The 26,385-nt window shown below is 41.6% G+C and overlaps 1 protein-coding gene across 1 annotated transcript in view; it reads right to left on the reverse strand.

Annotated features, from left to right (window-relative positions):
- Anapc1 (anaphase promoting complex subunit 1) overlaps nt 1-14,705 on the reverse strand; it is a 78,629-nt gene extending 63,924 nt beyond the window's left edge. The window contains exons 1-10 of the mRNA XM_031371850.1: nt 14,451-14,705; nt 13,148-13,384; nt 11,698-11,859; nt 8,384-8,435; nt 8,088-8,188; nt 7,472-7,554; nt 6,180-6,253; nt 3,557-3,702; nt 3,135-3,355; nt 2,059-2,268 (exon numbers count right to left, since the gene is read on the reverse strand). Of these exons, the coding sequence (XP_031227710.1) occupies nt 2,059-2,268; nt 3,135-3,355; nt 3,557-3,702; nt 6,180-6,253; nt 7,472-7,554; nt 8,088-8,188; nt 8,384-8,435; nt 11,698-11,859; nt 13,148-13,360 (1,262 nt within the window). The 5' untranslated portion in view covers nt 13,361-13,384; nt 14,451-14,705. The remainder of the gene's footprint in view (nt 1-2,058; nt 2,269-3,134; nt 3,356-3,556; nt 3,703-6,179; nt 6,254-7,471; nt 7,555-8,087; nt 8,189-8,383; nt 8,436-11,697; nt 11,860-13,147; nt 13,385-14,450) is intronic.
- Between the last annotated feature and the right edge of the window lie 11,680 nt (nt 14,706-26,385).

Consider the following 26,385-nt stretch of genomic DNA (forward strand, 5'->3'; position numbering starts at 1 on the left):
TTTGCTTCAATAAATAAGATATAAAAAAATGAAGGAAGACTCCTGATGTCAACTCCAGACCTTCACATGTACATACAGTGCAACTATACAGGCAAGCAAACACACACACACATACACACACACACACAGCATGGGGGGTTGGGAAAAATCAAGGGATAAGAGTGGCTTTTTCTTTTGTTATCTAATCACACAACCATTTTTACTCACAGTGACGGGTTAGGGTTATGTGGCTAGGTAAAAAAAAAAACAACTCATCTTTTATATATACAAAGTGACAAATTTGGGTGAAATTCAGAGACTACTTTTTATTACAAAGTTGAGAGAATATAAAACACCCTTAGGCAGCACCTCAAAAAACATTCTCTAAGTCTGTACTCACTTGTGCTCCTCCCATTAGCCTGCTGTACCATGCTTCCTTAGCACTCCTCAAGCTTAAGGTAAGTGAGCTGACTATTGTCAACATACCTACTGAGGTCAAAAGTCAGGGCCAAACAGCACCAGCCCTGGAAATACTAGCACTACTTCTTGAAATGCCTGTGTTATGTTGTCCCTGTTGCTACTCTTCACTTGATGTCACTTCCTCTCTCTCCTCACCTGCCTCCCGAGTCCCGGAGTCCTTAGCCTTTACCAACACTCAGCTTTAGCTTGTTAGGAAGTGACAGACTAGCGTGAAGAGTGAGTAAATGTTTAAGGACTGCCCAGGAAGAAAAGCTTACACTACACACATTGCCATCACCTAAGGAATCCACAATTAACAGAACCCCACAGGCCCCCCAGGGACCTCAAGAGCTCAAGTTCACGACACTCTTTAAATCCTATTTTACCTCTCTTGCTTCATCTCACCTACAAACTGTGCTGCTGATTGTTTTCCACACACACAAAGCGATCACCCTCTCACAGCTCTTCATTATCAGGCTGTCCCCTCCCATCACAAAGTACAACAGGAATATCTGTGATTCACACTCGCTCTCTGGATCACAGCATCCACTGTGCCCATCTTTCCCAAACCCTTCTGCTCCGGGGTCACCACCTTTAGTTTTGTGTTGGACAGTCACTAACCTACACACACTGGTGTGTGGCTGAATTAAGAAATTATCAATGAGATCATAAAAAGATTAATTTCTCAAAAAGTAGAGCTGACATTTAACACAAAGATAAAGTTTACTAAAAATTGTTATAAAATCTCAAATTACTGAATCTACATGTGATGTGCCCACCTCAATTCAACCTGTCCCAGTCTCAAACTTATATGCTCAGTCGCCAGTTGATGAACCATCAGGGAAGGACTGGGAGTTGTATTTAGGCTTGTTGCAATGTGTCACTAGAAATGGGCTGAGAGGTTTCAGAAGCCTCCTTCAGGCCCAGGTCTTGCTCCTCCTCCTGCTCTCTATGTCTCAGGATGTAAAGCTCTCAGCCTGTCTGCTTCACACCAACATGATAATGGACTGACCCTCTGAAAGTATAAGGAAGCCCCCAATTAAATGCCTTCCTTTCTAAGTTTTGCTGCAGTCACAATGTGTTTTCACAGCAATAGAACCCTGACTATAACACTACAGAATGAGACATTTTACCCTAAAACTTCAAACACCTCAAACCTCAAAGATTACTCTTTTTTTTTAAAAGGTTCATTTCTTTAATATATATGAGTACATTGTAGCTGTCTTCAGACACACCTGAAGGGGGCATCCGATCCCATTACAGACTGTTGTGAGTCACCATGTGGTTGCTAGGAATTGAACTCAAGACCTCTGGAAGAGCAGTCAGTGCTCTTAACCACTGAGCCATCTCTCCAGCCCTAAAGATTACTATCTTAAAGAAATATTTGATGACAAGACATTTTTAATGATCACTTTAGTATCAATAATTTATTCTTCTAAAATTAAGGTGGTATAAATATGTATCTCTACATAGTTTATGTATTAATACCACATCTAATATTGAAGGATGCTTTAAAAAATTCACACATATTTGACAAGCCTCTACCACAAGCTAACACCAAACATCTTCCAAAAACACTAGTAATATTTTTCTTTGAACATAAAATTATATCCGCCAAACCTTATATTCGGAAGCGTCTCAGTCCATAAGTGGTCAATGCACAGCTCAGGAATAATTGGCTCTGTTTCTGGTGCCAAAAATGAGTCACTGAAACTGCCACCCGGGGAGTGAGAAATGTTGTGTCTCTTTGGTGACTGATTGTGGCTTGAAAGGTTGAATCTTTGCACCCCTGAGAAAGAGTGCACACCTAAGGCAGGAGAGTGAGCACGGCTGCAAAATAATCAGAGAGAAGATGTCACTATGAACAGCTTGCCTTCTAACACGCGCCGACCACAGTCTCCACTCCTACACACAGGACGCACTTATGGTACAATCCTACTGACATGCACATTTTCAGAATTAAATAGCTATTTAAACAGTTTGTCCTAATGCATTTTATGATAGCCTAAAACTTTATTTAGAAACTGTGTTAAAATGCACTCAATCCAGGCATAAGAGGCAAGACTTTAATCTCATCACTCAAGAGACAGAAACAGGCAAATCTGAGTTCTAGACCAGCTTGATCTACATACTGAGTTCCAGGACAGCCAAGGCTACAAAGAAAGGAGATATACACATACACACACACACAAAATGAATATTTAAGCCATATTTTCTGAAGAATAAACTCATTTTCAGTTCAAATATACAGATATGAAAATTATTCATTATTCAAAAAGGTCTAAAGTGTGTTACTGTACTTCCGGACATACACAAACTAGCAAACTGTCCATAGAGTGTCATCCATGTACATCTGTATAATAAAGGACATGTAAGTATACATATTATCAAAAATAAAACAAAATAATAAATTAAGGTTTAAAAAACTAACAAAATATTTGTAGAATTAAGTGTTCATCTCACGGGAGAGACAAATTAACATTACAGCAGCGTGAGCAGCTCTAAATGTGATACAGGAAACTGAGGCATCGGGATTTACAATTCCTAAAGTAGCCATAGTTGGGGCTCTGCCTATTCCCCCTAAACACCATCCAAGAGTTGTCAATAGAAACCTTAAATCCTTAAAACATAAGAGAGCTAAAATAGCAGGTATCTGTTGCTTCAGTTATCTTGTTTAAAACAAAGACAGACATCACCTTAAAGCCGCCATGTTGGAAATGGAAGGTGACCGAGAGTGTAGACTGGGTGAAGAAGCTGAACGACTCTGGCTGTGAATGGAAGAGTAATTCTGGAACGGCGAAGCCACAGGAGATTCGCCTTTGGAGAGGCTTCTGAGATGTGCTGTCAGGGAGCTGCTAGTAGCTGCATTCTGCAGGGTCCCTGCCTGCTCAGGGAACTTTAAAACAGCATTCTCTTCCTTAAGTCAAAGGAATGGGAAAAATAAGGAAACAATCAGGACAAAGAGAAATTTGCTTGAAATTACCTTGAAAATGCATGTAGCTGGCAGTTATTAAAGACAAAGGGCTCGTTCTTTACCAAAGAAACTCAACTGATCTCAAAAACCATCAAGTGTTAAGAGTTCACTATCTGTGGTGGAAAGAAACACAGTCACCCTCACCTCTGGCTTTACCCTGCGGAGAGTCCACACAGAATGCACACCCTGAACAGCATCATAGGTCATTACGATGGAGGGGTCGATGTTCAGAAACACAATTTTCACTGCTGGATCTACAACATACTGCACCCGAGATGAGCCAAAAAGACCTAAAAATCAAAATGGAAATGACCAGGGACAGAATATCAAGTTTACGCTCTTAAAAGAGTTCTTTAAGAAGAGTATTCTCATTGTCCCTAAAAGGAAAGAGAACCAAGCCAATTAAAGCACAAGACCCATTCAGTGTTATGTAACTGACAACAAATTTTAAATTGTCAACTTCCTTAAATGCATTAAACAAGACATAATGGCTGTTCCACTCTGACACACATACAACTCAAATGTTAAAGCTTTGTCCTGATTCGTTATTAAATTCATCAGCCAGAGGCAAAGGGTATTTTGTTTTGTTTTGGAGAAAGGGTTTCACTATGTAGTTCTGGCTGTCCTGGAACTCACTATTACACCAGGCTGGCCTCAAACTCAGAGATCCGCCTGTCTCTGCCTCCCAAGTGCAGGGATTAAAGGCACACACCAAAACATCAAGCCAATAATCAACGTCTTTAGAAATTATAATCATTTGCTGGAAATGTCTGACTTGCCCACTGGTTTTATTCTGTCCTCAGTAAAAACCCAGAAGTGGTAAAAATGTGTTTTACTTATTACAAATGAAGTTTTTCCAGTTGAGTCCAGTTATTTTTCTATAGCATCACAAACCAAGTTCCATATCCTTGGTTCCATATCCTTGACAGTTTCATTCTCAGTTAAAATATTAGGAGGCAGGCAGATTTCTGAGTTCAAGGCCAGCCTGGTCTACAGAGTGAGTTCCAGGACAGCCAAGGCTACACAGAGAACTCCTGTCTCAAAAAAATAAACAAAAACAAAACAAAAGAAAAAACAAAAAAAACAAAAAGGTAATACATTAGGAAATGTAAAAAACATGGTTATTCTTCAGAAATAGAAAAAAATTTTATAAACAAATAATAAAACTATCCAAGCATGGTAGCACACACCTTTAATCCCAGCACTCGAGAGGGGAGTGGCAGGCAGATCTCTTGTGAATTTGAGGCCAGCCTGGAACTCTACATAGAGTTAAGAAGTCTAAAGAATGGGATCCTAAAGTTAGAGGGCTTTTCTTTTTAGGAGAGGGAGGAATGGGGCTGGAGATAGCTGGGTCATCAAGAATGCCTGGTAATCTTGCAGAGGACCCAAGTTCAGTTTCTAGCACCTATGTCAAGTAGCTTGCAACTACCTTTAACTTCGGCCCCAAGGATCCAATTCTATCTTCTGGCCTCTGTGGACATCTGAACTCATGTGCACATACCTACACCTGGGTACATACACACTAAAAATTATAATAAAATCTTTTAAGAGAGAGAGACAGAATCTTCCCGTGTTGCCCAGGCTGCCCCCAAAGTGCTAGTCTCAAGCAATCTTCCTGCCTCAGCTTCCGTAGTAGCTTTGACTATAGGTACATACCACCACAACCAATTTCTATCAAATTAGAATTTTACTGTGCTTATGTACTATGCTTACAGTTTTATATACTACTCATAACATCCTACATGATGAACAATCTTTTTTTTTTTTTTGCTACAATCTTTCAAGAGAGCTTATGTGATTTACTACAATAGGGCAGAGGCTTGGTCTAGCCAGTGGCTACTGCACTCATGATCAGAAGGTAACACCTCAGTGGTACTTGGAATGTACAAGTAAAATGACGGAAGACTCTAAATGCCCTTCGACTCTTCGGCCTATTATTTGTAGATGCCTATTCATGTGTTGTAAAGCCTAAATTTAAAGCCAAGCATACAGCAATACTTTAGAAATAACTCAAAGTGCAAACCCCAGGAATCTTCAACAAAGATAGTGAAATAATAAATTCAGCAATCAGGACCTATGAATGTTCCCTTCAAAAGAGAAAACTTGAGTTCATCCATTCATCCAAGTATCATTCATTTTTTTCTTCTTCTTCTTTTATTTATTTATTTATTTATTTATTTATTTATTTATTTATTTTTGGTTTTTCAAGACAGGGTTTCTCTGTATAGCCCTGGCTGTCCTGGAACTCACTCTGTAGAGCAAGCTGGCCTCGAACTCAGAAATCGGCCTGCCTCTGCCTCCCAAGTGCTAGGATTAAAGGCATGTGCCACCACTGCTCAGCTCATTTTCTTATTTTTAAAGGATAGACACCTACAAGCAAATTAACAAATATCAGTGTCCCTCAGTGATATATATATGCCTTGGCTTTGCTGAGATAACTGTTGTCCTTGCTTTCAATGAGTTACTTTTATAATATGGTAAATTACCTTCTAACAAGACAAGTCACTTTTTCTTTTTCTTTTTTTGGTTTTTCGAGACAGGGTTTCTCTGTATAGCCCTGGCTGTCCTGGAACTCACTCTGTAGACCAGACTGGCCTCGAACTCAGAAATCCACCTGCCTCTGCCTCCCAAGTCCTGGGGTTAAAGGTGTGCACCACCACCGCCCGGCAACAAGTCACTTTTAAAATAAACTTTTTTACTTCATTCCTCCATCACTGCCCTCAACGTCAAAACAAGCTTACATAAAAGAATATAAAAGAGCACTTACTTCCCGATTTACAAACAAGTGGAGTTATTTCATCTAGTGGATGCAGCATGCTGAACATAGTAGGCAAAGGTTCTCTAGCAATAAACAAATAAACAATCCATCACCAACAAGATAACTATGTGCACCTTGGTGCCAACGAGCAACTGCAAATCTACTGTTATCTCTTGAACATGAAATGCCCACAGACGCTTATGTTTGAACAGTTGTTCCCCAACTATAGCACTGCTTTAGGAAACTGTGGAGCCTTTGAGAAAATCGGGTCTTAGGGTTCCTGCCCAGCCCTGTTTCCAACCCCTCATTTCACTTCCCGGTCTGCCACACAGCCCTCCCAACAAGAACGCTGCCACACCTTCCCTGAACAAAGGGCTGAAATGTGAAGCAAAGTAAGTCCTCCCTCCCTCAATCAAGCATTCTATCACAGCTACCATCCCAAAAAGTGACCTTCTAAAGTCTTCACATACTGTCTGTCAAGACATCCTCTGCTTAGTTCTAAAATCTTCTGTAATAATTCTATGCATATACACATAGAGAAGGAAGCTGACTATGTCCATGGGCAAATCTGCAAAGAGCAATCATCGCATGACAGAATCCAGAGAATAACAGCGGTGATGAGATAAGCCATCCCCTTATCTCTCTCCTAGTTGCAGAATGTTATGGGAGCCAAGAAATTTAGCCTCCTACACTTGTTCATAAATGGCTACATTTTTTAAAAGAGAAAAATACTTCAAGTAATTAAGTCTAAAATTTTCAGAAAGTTAAAGAGGAGAACTGACTTTTCTATCAGAACAGAGATGAAAATCTGCAAACAGTTCTCACACAGCAAGCATGTGCTGCTGCACCCTGTGCTTGTTCTGCACCCTCCTCCTTCCGGTGGGCACACAGTCAATAGACATCCACGCCTGACTATGTACTTAATAGACACTGGGCCCCTGTGAGAGTCTGCAGAGATCCCGAGAGCTAACTAAGAACATTCCTGAAACAAGTAAGAAAATGAAAACTAAGAAAGTGATAATGATCTGCCAAAGCGGTACAATGAAGACATGAAGGCAGAGCTAACTATGGAGTCCTGTCCTCCTCCAGCTACTGCTGAGTGCTACTTAGGCGAGCACAAAGCAATGGAGTGCTGAGGAAGTACTCACAGCTGAGCTCAAACTAGCATGAAAATGGTGTAATACTTATGCTATGACCATGGATATCTTCATCAGCCCAAACATTTAGGTTAACATGTTTACTTCAGAATCAACACTATAAAAACCCAAGAGATGATATTCTGAACAGAATAAAATGAATACCTAGGTAGACTTGGAGGCACCTCATGTGAAGAACTGCTTCGTTCAAACAGCAAACCATATTTAGTGGCCCAAACGTTCGCCACCTATCAATAAGAAGGTGGGGCAACAGAAGTAAGAAAACTACAGTTTAAGCAAAAATCAGACAGAATAACAAAACATTCTCTTTGAATTTACTGAGGGCTTTCAAAGTAACATCACAAAATACAGCATTTCAAAATCTATGACTTTTAACAAGCAACTCTAAGACAAAAATCAACCCCACAAACCAGGTGCTCAAAGTAAAACTGGGGCTGATGTCATCAACACAGTTTAACAGCCCTGAGCACTAGAAGATGATGTGATACAAAAAAGGCCAATACTATTCATAAGACTAATACAATAGAGCCAATGTGACTTTGTAAGCATCATTAAACTGACAAACATCTCATACTTCATAACATTTACTTCACTACAAAATATTTTGGTGGAAAGGATAGTCACATGGTGAACTAAAATCACTGAAATTCAGTTAAGTAAAAACGAACACCCTTGCCATAGAAGGCACCTACATAAAGATCTGTTACATATGATTACATGTTACATAAAACACACACCAAAAACTTAAATCTGACTGTACCTGAAATGGTAAGGAAGCTATATAGTCCTTCCCATCTATGCTATGCATGTTCATACATGAGCTCTGTAATATACATATGCATTTCTCTAGTTCATGGCTCTCTGAAAGGAAAGAGTACAAGATTTATGGGTTGATTATTTTCCTGCAAAACAGTTCAATCCAAACAGTAAAAGTTCATCAATACATTATGCAAAATGTACTGAACCACCATGATTAAGAGTTGCTTATAAATGTATATCACACAGTAAGATAAATACTCAGAATCATGGAAAATAAAATTTCATAAAGAAACTTACTATAGATCTTTTCAGACTTATCCTGTGATATAATGAAGTCACACCACAATGCCTAAAATCAAAACAAAATGTTTGTCTATGAAAATTACATCTAAATAATCATCCACAAGCTAATGGCATCAGAAACAATATTTACATAGTTCATTTCCTCAGCTCAATACAGATGTATTTTAATACACACAGTCATACATGCATACCATGGAAACAAACAAGAGTAACAAAAGTAAGATTAGAGCACTTAAATGCTACATATTCTAAGAAGACTTATGTTTACAATTAAATCTTAAGAGAAAGGAAAACAAAATAATCAAAAGACTCAGTTGACACATGTCTTGCAGTTACAGTTCAAACATCAGCTCAGGCTGTGCAAACCCTGCATCTTACAAAAGCAAGGATTATGGGAGAGCTTAAGTGACTCAGCAGATCTCAGACTCTATGCTCACATTAAAAGAATGTTTAGAAAACAGTTTCCTGGGGCTAGAGCAAGCAGGCCCAGAGTGAGCAGGGGTCGGAGGGAGCAGGAGAAAGGGAAGGGGGAAAAAGGAAAGAAAAAAAAAAAAGAATACAGTTTCCCCTATTAAACCCACTAAACTGAACACTTAAAGATGGTGTAAAGCATAAATTTTAGATGTGTGTATATAGTCTGCCACAATCCTAAAAATATTAAAATGCTACTAAATAATTTTAATTTAAAAACTAAAGAGGCTCTCTTTTTGTTTGCTTCTGAGAGAGGGTCTCACTATGTATCCCTGCCTAGCCTGGAACTCAATATGTAGACAAGGCTGCTTCAAACAGATTCACCAGCCTCTGCCTCCCAAGTACTGAGATGAAAGGTGTCCACCATCATGCCCAGCTGAAGATGTTTTGTTTAGAACTCACAAAACTATCAGCCTTCAGAGAAAAAATAATACTCTAATATCACCTAATAGTGAATCATTCTTTTAACTTTTCCAACACCTCCCCCCTCCCCCCCAAAGTCTTTTTTTTTTTTAACGTTGTTTTTTTAGAATCAGAATTCAAACAAAGTTCATTTAACAAGGTTCAAAACTATTGCATTTGGCCTGACATTTGCAACACATGCCTGTAATCACAGTACTAGAGGCTGAGGCCAGGGAATTTCTCATTTAAGGACAGCCTGAGTTCTACATAGTATTACTCTGTTCAAGAAATAAGAAGTTTGGTGATGTCATTTTAGTGTCTGCCATCTAGAACAGTTCTTACTTTTTCGTCCTCCCTGACTCACTTTTTAAGAGACCACAATGTAAACATTCCCAAGTTCCGGATTCCTCTAGTTGTTCACTTTGCTATTTTTCTTCTTTTAAACTCTTTATTGCAGAAATTTTCAAATATACACACAAAGGAAACACAATTTATCCCCATCCACAGCTTCCATAATTATCAGCCTTCAGTCATTCTTTTGTTTTTTTTTTTCCCCAAGACAGGGTTTCTCTGTGTAGTCCTGGTTGTCCTGGAACTTGCTTTGTGGACTCACCTTGAACTCAGTGATCTACCTGCCTCTGCCTCCCAAGTGCTAGGAGTACAGGCATTCACCACCTCTGGCCAGCTAGCTTTATTCATTCATTCATTCATTCATTCATTTTGAATCAAGGTCTCTCTACAGAGCCCACACTGTCCTGTAACTGGCTATGCCCAGGCTGGCCTCAAATGCACAGAGATCTGCCTGGCTCTGCCTCCTAAGTACTAGGATTGAAGTAGTGCACAGCCACACTCAGTCTCTGTTCTTTATGATTATATTTATTATTTATTTTGTGGGTACCACAGCACATTTATGGCAGTCAGAGGACAACCTGCAGGAGTCAGTTGGCTCTCTCCAGGGAATGGGATTAAACTCAGGTTGTCAGGCTTAACAGAAAGTGACTTTATCAGCCTAGGCACCTTTCTGGACACAGCCATCATTATAAGTAACCTCCAAGCCATTCCTCAAATCTCATGGTACTTTGGAATTTGTATCCCTAGATCTCAAGTTTACTATAAACTGAACACTAGATCTAGATATTCACATTAAATATTTCTCAGAGGAAAATAGAGTAGCTATCACATTTTTTCCTGTATTACAAAATAGAGGTGCAAAAATATAAATTAAGCTGAACCCAATCACTTGGTTGAGCTAGAAACCAAAAATAATTCTGAAGATTCATTTTTCCCTTACACTTAGCAAGTAATACCTTGCTGTCATGTGTTATCCTTTTCTGCAAGTGTGTTAGTAACCATGACAACCATGCCTGAACTGATTAGCACACTAGAAACTACAAAATGATTTCTGCTTCTATCATTTCTTTTACATTTATAGGTTGGAATTCTTCAAAAAGTAAAGAGTTACCTTCATCAAACAGTGACAAATTACTTGTCTTCCTGAAATAGTAAGTGCTTAATTTCCTCTATCAATTTTTAGAAAATGATCCCAACAACTCCTACAATAGTCGCAAATCAGGCTGAATGTCCTTTCACTGTGAATCCAATAATTTTTATGTATTCAGTATCTGAAAATGAATTATAGTAATCACGTGTTTTAAAGTATTTTTAATCCCACATAATTTCTGTTGATAATAAATTTTAAGTCTCACATCTAGTGTTAAAATAGTATTATTTGCAATGCTGTGTGTATGTGTGTGTAAAGGTACTTGTCTAGCATATAAAAGGGCCTAAACTCAGTCCTCAGTACTATAAAAATAATAGCAATAAAAATAAGATTGTGCTGGGTGCACCTTTAATATCAGCGTTCAAGAGGCAGAGACAATGGGATCTCTGTAAGTTCAAGGCAAGCTCATACTACAGAGTAAGTTCCAGGACATTCAGAGCTATGTACAAACCTGTCTCCAAAAGAAAGAAAGAAAGAGAGAGAAAAAAGAGAGAAAGAGAGAGAGAAAAAAGAGAGAAAGAGAGAGAGAGGGAGAGAGAGAAAGAGAGAAAGAAGAATAAAAAAGAAATTAAAAGATTGTATCACTAGCAAAGAATAACGTGAAGACTGTGACAAGCAGCCTGGAAAGATGGCTAGGCTCATAACCAAAAATATAAGAATGTGATAAGCCAGACACGGTGACAGGTGCCTGTCATACCCCAGAGGCTGGGGCAGGGGGATCTCAAGTACCAGGCCAGCCTGGGATAGAGAGACCCTGTCATGATGGATAAAATAAAATCTTATTTTCCTGCCAGTCTCCACTACACACATAATGTACAACCAACTGCTACCATTGTTACACTGTTGTTGTCACTTATTATCATTTTAAATCACAAACTTCTTTCCCAAACAGCTATATTAACAGTTGATCGCTGTGCAAACTTAATGAACTCACCTGCTGGACAGTGCTGTCCACTGTGAACGCTTTGTACACTGCCAGTGCCTGGCTTTTGCTCCCTTTGCTCCAGATAACCATGTTCCCAGCCACATAGAGCTCTTCATCATAGTCGGCTGCATCTCCAATCTCACTTACACCTTTTCTTAACTGCCAGCTTTCCTTAAAAATTAACACACAGGACATGCTCAGCACTTCTTCCTTCTTTTTCAGTAGTCTGAAGCAAGATCTGCCTGTGAATTAAGACCCAACCCAAGCCCTGTCTTGAAAAACCAAAAAAGACTCAACCCAAGACTAACTCCTAAAAGGATTGAGATGCATAGGTGAGCACAATGAGTGAATTAGCAAAGTGGGTATATTACATCCAGGGACTCCTGAGATAACCTAAGAAAGGCAGGAGAGATGGCTCAGTGGTTAAGAGCACTGGCTTCTCTTCTTGAAGACTGGGGTTTGATTCTCAGCACCTACACAACTGTCTGTAACTTCAGTGCCAAGAGATCTGATGCCCTCTTCTGACCCATATGGGCACTGTACACACATGGTGCATACAAGCAGGTAGTTTTTTAAAACTGACTCAAAAATTCTCTATAGGGCCAGGCAGTGGTGGCATACACCTTTAATCCCAACACTTGGAGGGCAGCAGCAGGTGGATTTCTGAGTTCAAGGCCAGCCTGGTCTATAGAGTGAATTCTAAGACAGCCAGGGCTACACAGAGAAACCCTGTCTCAAAAAAAAAAAAAAAAAAAAATCTCTAGGAAGTATTTTATTTTATACTTCTAGGTCACTAGTATTGCTCTGCCAATAACACAGGCACACAAAAAGTGTATCTTACATATAGTATATAAGATAAAACCCATGCTTGAAGGGAAACTCAAGGAATGTATTAAATGTATGTACAAGGCAGAAAATAGAGGTGCACATGGGACTCAATGGGGGACTTCCTTGCTTCAGAGCTGCAAATACACTCATGTTCTTTCCCTTGTCCCACACATAAGATGAATGGAAGCTACAGGTTAGGTAAAGCAGAAGAAGAGAGGTACAGCTCAGTGGCAGATCAAACAGTCTGGGCTACTTTCTAAGGCTCCACCTCAAAATAAAAAGTACTACTCCTCTAACACTCTATGTGACATCAACCCTCTTCTAGAAACATGTGTTGCAGGTACCATTTCTAATCTCCAGCATTTAGTTATCAAAGAGTAGAAAACCTGATTATCCACAATGAAGTGAAGATAAAGTTTACAACGAGCCCTGATTGAAGTATTCAACTCTCATTACAAGTTACACAGCATGCCTAAGTAGGCAGCACCATATTTCAGCACTGACTGAAATGACCAAATATTAGCTTTTAACCAAGTGCCAACATACACTTATTTCTCACATGCATATAGGTAGCTTTATATTAGTACATTGATCATTCTATATTTCCAAAGTATGAGAATCTTAATAAAACCTTCTGTTTCTCATGGATTGTAACCTCCTGAAGAGATCCCACCAAGCCAGCTGCACCATCAGAAGACCATAATTCAGAGGCTGGCTGCAGCTGACGAAGCTGAAGGTTCAGAGCATTAGGGTGGTGCTTGCAGTGGTCTCGACCAAAAGGAACGAATTCCTGCAAATCCCCGGCTGCAATCATCGTTGCCCTTTCTTCAGAGAAGTTCGACATGGGTTCCAAATATCAACATTATTTCTGTGTGAATCCAAACACATTCTTGTCAGCCTTCTAGGCAAAACTAACTTACTACAAAGACCTGGATGGAGCTATGTCAGAAACATGCGAGTCCACCTCAGACATTTCAACGCACGGTACGTAAAGATAGCCAACATTCTATGGCATAGTATGTGCAGATTTTGTCTTTGAGAAAGCCTCTACAACAGCATTTGATAGCCATGCTGTAACTAACTGTTAAGTGTTTGAAATGGCACTTAAGAGTAACAACTACTAACTAAATTTGACTTGAAGCTCTCATCTGAAGTCTTTTTGGCATTTTTTTTTCTTACAATCTGAAAGCCCCTAGTTTATACGAAGCCCTCTATAGCTACAAAATCCTCCTTGCTGTGACTTAAACGTCATCCCTGAGAGGATTGCCTTCAAAAACTGGCCCGAATTTCTTTTTCACCTCCTAGAAATAACATTGAGAACAGAACTTGAAACAGAAACACATATGCCTTATAATAAGTAGAAAAAAAAATCCAAAATGTGCCTGGCCTTTCCAAATTCTATTCAACAAAGAACAGAAGCCAACATTAAAGAACTTGCAACTTTACCCCACTTTTCCTTATGCAAACATGCAATGTCGTTCCCTTATAGTTTAAAACAAACCTACAGGCTAACTTTTTCAGCATCATTCTCGCAGTTCAATGTCTTTCAACCCAAAGATATCATACTTAATACTTCTACAGTTCTCCAAAAGTTGTTAGACGTATTATTCGTTACAGGCCACCTAAAAGCACTGAGTTGACATGCTAGAAGTAAAACTGTCATTACTGGTTACTAGGAACATATGCAAACAGAGTTGTGTCTCTACAAAGAGAGGCTTTGCTTGCTTTTGAGTAAACCGCGCTTCGGCGTAGCGGCCGGAGCATCTAGCTCAGGGCGCGTCGGGCCAACGCGGAAAGTCCAGTCTGAGACTGGGGTCCCTCTCACCCCAGCAGGAGCTCCAGGCCAACCCCGGGGCGCTTAGCCCCTGAGTCACACGGTGCAGCGAAATTCCAACCCCAAGTCGCAGCGATGCGCTACCGGGCCCAGCCCGCACCTGAGTGACTGGGGACGCGTCAGGCGCTTGCGAGCCCCGGCTGCTCCCCGGAGACACAGGGGCCGCGAAGGCCCGAGAACAGCGGCAGGACGGTCACGATGGCTCCTCGCCGCCACAGTTTCTCATCCCTTTTCCCTCACAGATGCGGGAGGAAGAATGGGCCGCAGCGGGATGCCAGAGACTTGCGAAGAACTCAAATGGAAGGAGCCATCTTGGATTTCCCGACTCGCTTCGCGCGCCAGGGCAGAGCCAGGCGGGGACGCGCGGCAGCGGAGAGGACCTAGCGCCTGCGCAGTTGAAAAAGGTGGCTCTGCGAGTGCCTACAACGAAGGCAGTCACTTAACGACGTTACCTCTATAACAAACCAAACCTCTAAGATCCTGAACTACCTTCTCAATTGAGTTGAGTTAGGTAATTTTTTCCAGCTGGTTGAGTTTCCTTCTCATCTCAAAAGGGGATGTGTGCCTCTCCACTGAGAAATGGGAGCGCAAGGGAGACCGCTCATTTTCTCAGGATTGCATAGAAAACACTCTACCCGGAAATCACACCCCCCACCCCAAGATGGGCTTTTTAGTCCGGTAACTGCTCGTCATCTCTAAGTTTAAAAAAAAAAAAAAAAAAAAAGATGGTGAAGCCTATCATTACCTAAAGAATAAAGAGTTCCAGTCCACTTCTTTGCCCTGAAATGCAGTTTGTTGGAATTTGATAACTTCACTGGAATTGTCTATTGTGGCACACACTCTAATATTTTAGTTCATTTTCATCCCTTTTCTCGGAATGCCATCCTTCAGAGCTTGAGGCTGCACTCCAACAAGAAGGCTTGCTCTTAGAACTTAGTGAGTGGTGTGGCTTTTTAAGCTGAAATTCGCTTGCCTGGATACTCAAAAAGTCACATTAACACTCATATTCCACATGCTCTGCTCCAACTTCTTGATTCCTTCCCGCAAAACTTTACCATCCTTACAAAGGCCTTTCTATCACCAACAAGGCTATCTGGAAAAACAAACAGAAGAGTGTTGCATTTCTGACCTGAGACAAGGGGCTGAGGTGCATATTTTACACACCAAAGCAGAAACCCAACAAAGAGCACACTTTTTACCTCTCAGTCTCATTGCTTCCGTTCTCCATCCTCTCTCCCTCTTGCCCTATCACAATCTGTCTACAACCCCACAACCCTACCAGGAGTCATGTGGAGTAGAGGAATACCTCACTCTCCACTGTGCTCTGAGCAACCAAGCCATTGTCATACTCCTTGAGTCTGTGATATCTTCTGCCACTGCCAGATTTGGACGAGGGATATGGGAATTAGCTTCTGAAGAGGCCATACCTAGAAACCCAAACTGGTAGGGAGCAAACTGGTCAGTGAATGAAAACAAGGACATGACCACTCCTAGATATGGTTAAGGAGGTTTTTACTGTAGATATGAGGGAGAGAACAGCCAGAGGTTCCTGGAAGAGTCTTGCCTGAACACTGAACACAGGCAGCAGAATAGATCAGGCCATGAGAGGACTGGGGAAGAAAAGGGGACAAGAAAAAGAAAAGAGGGAAGCCCAAGCAAACCAAAAGAGATCCAAGAGCAGAGCCAAGAGGCCCAAGAGAATGAAGACCAAGAGAGAAGCCGAAAATAATGACAACCTTCAGCCAAAATGGCTGGGGGGCTGGGGGCGGGGCCAGGCAAGAGTTGGGAAAGGAAAGCTAACTGTGTAGCTGGAGAGGTTTAGGATTGGGGTGGGGTGGGTGTGAAGTGCAGAGAGGAGCCAGGCACTAGTGATGCTAGGAGAGCCTGGTGACCAGTGTTTGTTTTGATATGTTAATTAGGTACCCCAGTTAACCATTTGTCCTAAATTCCTTAGGGACCTAACAGCCAATAGGAGCAAGGTGGGAAGGAGACACTTTTTATTTTCTCTTTTCCGTAGACTGTTCTATTGAATTTTTGACTGCACAACCGGTCATGAAATACACTGCGTGACTGAGTGGGTACATCCATCTGTCTGCAAGTTGGTGGCATTTGGTTGTGTTGAGCCAGGAAAAAGTTAGTGATCCCCCAAAACACACACACACACACACACACACACACAGGAGCCAATCTGATACAACTCACAGCAGGGTCTTTATTCTATTTGAGCTAGCTCAGGCCCACCCCCAATGCACCTTTGGTGGAGAGAGGAGCCCCAAATGTCTATAGGACAAGGCTTTATAGTAAGCAGCAAGCAGGGAATACGTGTGCAAGCATCTAATTGGAAAGCTCCTGTGGCCTTTAACATAATTGGCTGGGGCTGGAAATCATATCATAAACTTAATTTCTGCTCCCCTCTGCATTAGTGGTCGTTAGGCAGAGGGTGGGCTTGTAACCTGGGGTGCAGGTTTGTTGGAGGAATAACCTGGAGACACTGGTCTTGTTGGGAATTAGCCTAGAGACTAGAGCTAAGCTCAGGTTCTGTTGGCGGGCAACTTGGAACTAATGCTAGATACCAGCCAGTTAGTCTACCTGAGTTCAAATTTAGGTCAGCTTCTCTAAAATGGAGTCTGGATTTTAAAGCTTTGGTGGTAAAGTGCAGACAGTGGAATTTTTGTTATGTCTTCTTTACCTACCCTTGTCCTCTTTTCTTCATGCTCTCTCCAGACAGGGCTAACCACCAGTACTCTTCATCCTGAGGAAGACAGAACACATAGCTGTCCCAAGTTGGGAATTAAAAAAGGTTATCTCAACTGTCACTGATGGACATTTGTTTCCCTGAGCAAATCTTTTAGGGTGCTTCATTGTGGTTTCTGCCTCCATGACAGCAAGACTCACTCTGATAGCCCCTTTTTAACATATCTATCTTAGTTACCTCTCTATTGCTGTGATAAAGTGACCAATGACAACTTATGGACCAAAAGGTTCCTATTATCTTGCCTCATTCAGAAAGTCAGAGCAGGAACTGAAGCATAGGTCACAGAGGAGTGTGATGTAATGGCTTGCTCCCCATGGATTATTGAACCTGCTTTTTTTTTTTTAAAGATTTATTTATTGTATGTATATGAATACAATGTATCTGTCTCCAGACACACCAGAAGAGAGAATCAGATCCCATTACAGACGGTTGTGAGCCACCACCATGTGGTTGCTGGGAATTGAACTCAGGACCTCTGAAAGAGCAGCCAATGCTCTTAACCGCTGAGCCATCTCTCCAGCCCCAAGCCTGCTTTTTAAAAAAAATAAACATGAGACCACTTAGTGCTGTTTGTATGTGCATGGGTGTGGGACCATCTACTGGCTCATAGATAGCCTCTCAGGAGATGCATCCCTGAAAAAAACCTGACTTTGAAAGAAAAAGTGTTGGGAGAGATAGGGGAGACCTTAGAGAGGAAGATGGGGTGGAATTGATCAAAACACATTATATCCATGTATGAATATAAATAAATTTTTTAAAAGTAACAATGCTTCTTTCTGGTATGAGAGCCTTTTCTATTTTATTTATTCATTTTAATTTATTTGCATGTGTGGTGTATATGTGGATGAGTGAGTGGGAGGTGGGGAGGCTCACAGGTGGCATGGTACTCATGTAGAGGCCAAAGTTCTATTATGGGTGCTGGGAACCTAACTCAGGTCTCGTCTCAAAGAGCATCAAGCTTGCTTAACTGCTGAGCCATCTGCCTAGTCCTTAGTAGCAGCTCATTCACACAATGTGCAGGCTCATACACACACACACACACACACACACACACACATGCACACACATTCTTTCACACACACTCACATATACACACTCAACACACATACACTTTTTTTTTTTAGATATTTTCTTTATTTACATGTAAATTTCTCCATTCCCAGTTTCCCCTCCAAAAAACAAAGAAACAAACACAAACAAACCCCTGTTGCCTCCCACTTCCCCATGCCTGCCACCCCGCCCTCTCCCACTTTCTGGCCCTGGCATTCCCCTACACTGGGGCACAGAACCTTCACAAGACTGAGGCCCTCTCCTCCTATTGCTGATCGAATTTGCAATCCTCTACTATACACATGCTGCCAGAACAATCAGACCCCTCCATGTGCAGTCCTTGGTTGGTGGTTGAGACCCTGGGAGCTCTGAGGGTACTACTTAGTTCATATTGTTGTTCATCCTAAGGGGCTGCAAACCCCTCAGCTCCATTGGACCTTTCTCTAACTCCTTCACTGGGGACCCTGTACTCAGTTCAATAGATGGCTGTGAGCCTCTACATCTCACACATACACTTTTACATACACACACATACATATTCTCACATACACTCACACACTCACACACACACATACACACACACACTGAAGTGGAAATTTCTGTTTCTTTGGAAACGCAATTGTGTCACATGTTTTCCCTGAAGCTGTCTTTAAGAGGATATTTTGCTGAAGCAGACGTGTGAGAGGGCATGTGATGCTTTGCTAGAGCATATGCTTAAGAGACATGTGGTCTTCGCTGGTCTTCACTTCATAGAAAGAAATGTGCCAAAGAACTTTTCTTTTCTTTTTTCTTTTGTTTTTTTTTTTGTTTGTTTCTTTGGTTTTTTGTTTTTTTCAAGGCAGGGTTTCTCTGTATAGCCCTGGCTGTCCTGGAACTCACTCTGTAGATCAGGCTGGCCTCGAACTCAGAAATCCTCTGGCCTCTGCCTCCCAAATGCTGGGATTAAAGACGTGTGCCACCACCGCCCAGCTTGCCAAAGAACTTCTTGTAACAGTTCTCATGGTATTCCAGCTGACTCTGGACACTTCAGCTGACTAGTGACGATTTGCTGCTGGAAGCTTGTGGTTTCTGCTGCATCAAGCAACTGCTCCTGATTCGTATATTAGGTATTTGCTATTGGATTGAACTGCTGGTATCCTGACAGTGAAGAGTGGAATCGACCCAAAGAACTACTTCTAAACAAGTGTCCACAACCCCCTTTTCCTATAAACCTTCTTCCCTACATTTGGTCAGTGGACTAGAAAGGAGGTTGAAGCATTCTAGAACCCTAAATAAAATAAGTTTAGAGAAAAATCTAAGCCTACAATTCTTTCTCTCTCTCTCTCTCTCTCTCTCTCTCTCTCTCTCTCTCTCTCTCTCTCTCTCTCTGGCACACACACACACACACACACACACACACATTTCTATTGCTTTCAGGCAAGCAGCACAAGTACCATAGAAAATTTCAAGAGATAAAAAGTACCCACAACAGACAATCAAAACTTGTCCAGGTTTCTTGCCTGCCACCTGGCAGTGGCTCACCAACTAGTCAGCCAGTCAAAGGAACCATTAACAACAGGCCCATCTCCAACTACAAAATATAATTCAGCAAATGAAATCTCTTACCCACACCGTCTCCATTTCTTCCAGCAAACTTCAACAAAAAGAAATTTTGTTTCCAAAACAACTTTGGCAAGTAGAAGAGAATTTGTGTGTGAGTGTGTGTGTGTTTTGTGGTGGTATATGTATTATCTCGTCTCCGAAAAAAAAAAAAAAAACCACACTACTATTTTGTTCAAGAAACTAAATGGAGTTGCCTACTCTCAACTTTGTGCTGAATTACAGGGATCAGTTCCTGATAAACTACAAAAGTCTGATTCTGGAGCTTCTGCTATGCTTCCTTGTAATGTTTATCATCTCCCACATCTGTCACCTCAGTTTCCTCCACTCCCCACTGCTAAGCACAGGCACTTCCAGTATGGTTTTCTGCTAACTTAAGATTCTTCTAAGCATGATCTTGGTGTCCCCATAAACCCTTATGTCTAGATCCCCTCTTGTTGTTTATAATGGTAGAATGTCTCAACTGCTCCTTATCTCAGGTATCCAAAGCATTGTGGATGCTGATCCTTCTCCCATGAACTCTCTAACAATGAGTTTCCCAAGGAACTATACATATTAGCAGTTCTCACCCATATGTTGTTCAGTACAGTAAAACACAGCTTTCCACGATACCATATCATTTCTAATAGGATGGAGCTGGGAGGTTTACTACTAGTAAGCTTTTCAGCCTATCAGATAAATTACCTTGCAGAGGCAGGGGTGGGGAGGTCAATACTCTACAAAAGAAAATACCTTTATTCCACTATCATGTTCGCTGATCTGAACACAGCCCTTTACTTGTGCTATTTCACTTTCAACAACTGCAGGAGCCACTGTGCTGGGCGGACTCCTTCCAGAAGGCTTGGAATTAGCCTGAGCGGCTTTGCTAAAGTCCCTGTATGGCGCTGAGCCCCAGCCAAGGGCATGAAACACACTCATTTATAATGTTGCTTTTTTATCATAGGTCTGAGGAGGATCAGGGAGAGCAATACCAGCTTGTCTGCATTGTTAATTAAAAACAGTGAGAGAGATGATTTGCACTTGGACTCTGTGGATGAGGCCAATGTTGCCTGAGGAAAATGCTTGTGGAGGCAGTAAACAGAAATCCCAATAAGCCTTCATATTAGGATACCTGGGTTCAAGTAGGCCCTGCATCTATCAGTGATTCAAGAAAGGGTGCATCCGGTTACTTCTTTACAGAAGGCACCTCACCTCTCTGGATTTCTTACCCCAGATAACCTTTGACTATGGCACACATTCTTTTGTTACTACTTTGGTGATAGACAGGCAGGAATGTGAGTGTGGGTGGTATGAGTCAGGAAAAGAAATCATGGATGCAGCTATTAAAGGACTATAGTGTGAGTTCTGGGTAGAGGATAGCCAGAGCAGCCCTGCTCTCAACCAGAGTGGTCGAAGCCTTAATTGGCACTAGGCTCCATGAGCTAGAAGCTCCCTGTTGGAGGAGCTATGCATTGTCTCAGCAGTACTTTGTATGCTTTGGTTGATATCTGAAATTAAGCAGGCAGTAGTCCACAGTTTCCCAAAGGAACCAATGAGATGCTGAAAATTAAACCTTCTTTAAGACCTACTTAACAATTACACAACTTTGCCAGGCAGTGGTGGCATACGACTATAATCCCAGCACTTGGGGGGCAGAGGCAGGTGGATTTCTGAATTAAAGGCCAGCCTGGTCTACAGAGTGAGTTTCAGGACAGCCAGGGCTACACAGAGAAACCCTGTCTCGAAAAACAAACAAACAAACAAACAAACAAACAAAAACCAAACAATTACACAACTGCAACTTTACTGTGCTCATTTCAGATCCTGTGCTGGCTAGTTTTACATCAACTTGACATGAGCTATTGTCATTTGAGGGGAGAGAACCTCAACTGAGAAAATCCCTGCATAAGATCAGACTGTACACATGGAGCATTTTCTTTATTAGGGATTGATGAGGCCCAGTCCATGGCAGGTTATGCTCTCCCTGGGCTGGTGGTCCTTGGTTCTATGAAAAAGCAGGCTGAGCAAGTCCAGAGAGCAAGCTAGTAAGCAGTGCCCTCCATGGCATCTGTATCAGCTCCTGGCTCCAGGACCTTGCTGTTTGAGTTCCTGTCCAGACAATCTTCAATGGTGAACAGTGATGTGAAAATGTAAGCCAAATAAACCCTTCCCTACCCAAGCTGCTCTAGTCATGGTGCTTCATTACAGCAACAGTAACTCTAACTACGTCAGTTCCAAGTAGATTATATTAGTATAAACCCACCCTCCAAATGGTATGCACTATAGTCTCATCGTGGTGTAGAGCACATTGAATGGTCTCTCCTAGGCACTATTTAATCCTTCCATGAAACCCCAAGATGATTCCCTTTATGATTTTTGACATTCTGAGTGGACCCACTTCTTTGCATCATCCTAGTTACCCAGCAAACTTCAAGAACACATCATATCTATTTCCAATGTGGTACCAAAATCACCAAGAGTTATGTCATGGGCAAAGTGAAAGAAGTAGCTATAGTGCGTGGAATGAAACTTCGTATGGCTGAGGAGAGACCTAGAGTCAGTAGACAAATGCAGCAATCGGGGCAGATAGAGTCTAATTAATTAATTAATTAATTTTCTAGTGTATCATTAGTATATATTAATTATATACAGAATAGGTTTATTATGAATGCATTATGCATATACAGAATATATTTTTTTATCACATTCTCTTCCTGTTACCTTCTTTTATCCCCCTTGGAATCATCTCTCGGCACCAATATTTTTTTAAATAATTTTTTAAAGATTTATTCATTTATGTATATGAGTGCTCTATCTGCATGTATACCTGCACACCAGAAGAGGGCATCAGATCATATTATAGACGGTTGTGAGCCACCATGCGGTTGCTGAACATTGAACTCAGGACCTCTGGAAGAACACATAGTGCTCTTAATCTTAAGCCATCTCTCTAGCCCTTGACCCAAAATTTAAAGTCAGAAACTTTGGAGAAGGACAGTGGATGCTCTTAAGGTATCAAGGAGAATTCCACCACCTACTCAATGACAGCAGGAATATGAGTGTGGGTGGTATGAGTCACCAAAGAAACACCTAGATGCAGTTACTGAAGGACTGTAGTGTGGGTTCTGGAAGGGTGATAGCCATCGTGATCCAGGCCTTAACTGGCACTAGATTCCATGAGATAAAAGCTCTCTGCTGGAGGAGTCATGTATTATCTCAGGACACTTCCTAGGCTTCTGTTCATACCTGAAATTAAAGGCAATGGTCCATTTATGTAATGAACAAATGGCTCTCTAGCCCTGAAAGTAAATTAAGGTCATTTTATGCCACAAGGTCATTTGCAGAGTATCCGGGGGGTTAATCTGATGTCTAGATCTCAGTCAGTGCTAATAGCCCAAACTGTGTTGCAGTGGATGAGGGAGACTAGCTAATGGGGGTGGAGGGTGGGGGATAGGAGTGCACTACTTGGGGGTTGGAGGGTATGCTAATGAAACAGAAGCAGGAGTAAATAATAGGTTCTGACTAAGAACAATGCTGGAAAGAGCAAGAGGCAGAGGTTAGGAGGCTACAGAGGAGGATTCCTGTTTAGAATGATGTCATGGGGTTGGGGATGTACCGCAGAGTACTTGCCAAGCAAGCACAACAAGCCCTGGGTTTGATCCTCAGCTCCACACAAAGCCAGGTAGAGTGGCACACATCCATAATCCTAGCACTAGATAAGTGAGGCACAAGGACCTGAAGTTCAAGGTCATCCTCAACTATAAAGCAAATTTGAATGGAATTTAAGATGCAGGAGAGCCTATCTCAAAGAAGGGGAGGGGTGTCATCCATTGAAGAATGTCTTAACCTTTCATGAATGGTCTGACACAATTTGGTTGAAAGTCTTTAGCCATGCCACTGATGTATAAAACATGCTTAATATATAGATCATGCTTACAATTTATGCCTTGGTTATAGGCAGCTATACTTGAGTCAGTAGAAGATATCCTCTCTGGCTCAGAATAAACAATACTACAGGCCCTGGGTAATCCCTCTCTTGGTTAGTTAATAAACAGTAGATCTAGCTGTTCGGTGGGGATGTATGACTTTAATCCCAGCACTTGGGAGGCAGGGACAGGTGGATCTCTGAGTTTGAGGCCAAAAAGGTCTACAGAGCCAGTTCCAGGACAGCCAGATCTGCCCAGAGAAATACTTTCTTGAAAAAATAAAACCAAAACAAACCAAAACAAAAAAACAAACAACAATAACAATGAAAACCAACAGTAGATCTAAGGCTCTAGGCTACATAGTGTCATTGAGTCATGGGTTCCATATCGTTGTTGCCCTGCTGAAATTGCATAAATGCTGTCCACTGGGCATTCTACAAACATGGAAATAGATATAGAAAATGGAGTCTGTTGGGCGGTGGTGGCACAGTCCTTTAATCCCAGCACTTGGGAAGCAGAGGCAGGCAGATTTCTGAGTTCGAGGCCAGCTTGGTCTACAGAGTGAGTTTCAGGACAGCCAGGGCTATACAGAGAAACCCTATCTTGGGAAAAAAGAAAAAAAGAAAAGAAAAGAAAAAAGAAAAAAAAAAGAAAATGGAGTCTGATTCTATTTTGTCTCACATTTTTCTTCACATAGTTTGGTAACAAGAAATTCTGTCATAAAATTACAATTTCATTTGGATGTATAGTAAATAATACTATAGGTCGGCATGCAGCTTACATTTTAGCTCTGTTTGCATGTTTGTGCAAGTTTGCAAACATAACTGCAAACTCTTTGACACATCTCTCATGAAGAGTTTATGGTGTGTTGTATTCACGTGTGCCTTGACGTTGCTTTCACCCTGAGAGCCACTTGACCTCTGGCTAGGTCACTCAGCACTATGCAGCAGCATCTACCTTGCTCACTGGATTGCTCACTCTTGGAGCTCTGAGCTCCCATCCCAGACTTCCTCTAAGCTTGTCTAGATCCTTCGGTCCAAAGCCCTTGTCTCCAAATCATGCTAGTGCAGGCAGTAACTATATAAATGAACTAACCTTTGGTCCAGGGCTTGACCAGCTATGTAAAGGGCTGGATTATATGGCTTTGTGAACCATATAATCTCTGTTACAACTACTCTGCTCTGCCACTTCAGCACAAAACCACAGAGTTAATATTGCCCGTGATGGCTGTGTTCCAATAATGCTGATGTGCAAAGCCAGGCCACAGACTCTCAGGTCCTTTCCCACCGGGGTCACTCCAGTGCTAGCCACAGAAGGTCACAGGCAGAGGACACAGAAAAAAAGATAATTCATTTCCTCTCTCCAAATCTATGAATCTAATAAAATGGCCAATGCTTCATTCCTACTACATTGTTTGTAGTCTATAAAACAGTACTGTACAAGGGAGGCCCCATTACCAAAGACAGTTTTGAGGCTGGAAAGCTGGCTCAATGGTTAGAAGCACTTGCTCTTGCAGTGGACCTACACTAAATTCACAGTACCCGTCTGATAGCTCACAACTATCTATAACTACATTCCAGGACATCAATGGATACCCAGCATACACATGCATGCAGTCAAAACACCCATACACATAAAACTAAAGAAATTAACCAAAAAGAAAAAAAAGTGACATCTGTCCTGAACACCGTGGCACACACCTTTAATTCTATCTAGCACATGGAAGACAAAGCAGATGGATCTCTGTGAGTTTGAGGCCAGTCTGGTTTACATAGTGAATTCCACACCAGCTAGGGTGAAATAGTTAGAAAAAAAAAAAAACATTAAAAGAAAAAGATCAGATTTAAGCAAGACATAGTGGCACACACATGTAGTTTTTAGCTATTAAGAAGGCTGGAATGTTTGTACAACCAGGAATTCAAGTCCAGCCTGGGTAACATAGCAAGAACCTGTCTGTCCTAGGAAGATTTCTATTGCTATGATGACTAAAAGCAACTTAGGGAGACAAGAATTTATTTCAGCTTACAATTATAATGCATCATGAAGGAAAGTCAGAATAGGAATTCAAGGCAGGAGGAACCTGGAGGCCAGAACTTAAGCAGAGACCATAGAGGAATTCTGCTTACTGGCTTGTTCTCCTGGCTTGCTCAGTTTGCTTTCTTATACATCCCGGGATGACCCATCCAGGAATGGCACCATCCACAGTAAACTGGGCTCTTTTACATCAATCACCAATTAAGGGTCTGTTTAATCCTGCCTTTCTTGTTTGATGTCCTCCTGCAGGGCTAGAAATGCAAGGAGCTGATTGTATCACTTATGTGCTTATGTGTCTGTCCTCAGTTTTGGTAATAAATACTCTAAATTCATCAGGGCGGTTTACTCTGCGCCCTAATGTGATCTTATCGCCAAAGAAAACAAATCATTCTATTTCCTTTAAGAAAGCCTCATACGCCTTCCGTTTCTTTGAGATTCACAACAGGATTCACATTATGCTGCTGCTGTTTTGGGGCCTTCCACCCTTTCCTGCTACAGCACTGCTTCTTCCACCCCTGTTCCAAACTCTCCTTACAGGATTCGGCTCAGTGCTCTCCCTACTAGCCTCTCCGGTGGAGGCTGCAAGATCCTGACGCCAGGGTCCGCTGTTGCACTCGGTTTCAGTAGCCAGGAGGAGGACCTAGCAAGCAGGGTGTGCTGCCACGGTGGCCACAGCCTCTGGAATGCAGCTG

Source organism: Mastomys coucha, unplaced genomic scaffold (genome assembly GCF_008632895.1).
Source record: "Mastomys coucha isolate ucsf_1 unplaced genomic scaffold, UCSF_Mcou_1 pScaffold15, whole genome shotgun sequence".
NCBI lineage: Eukaryota > Metazoa > Chordata > Mammalia > Rodentia > Muridae > Mastomys > Mastomys coucha.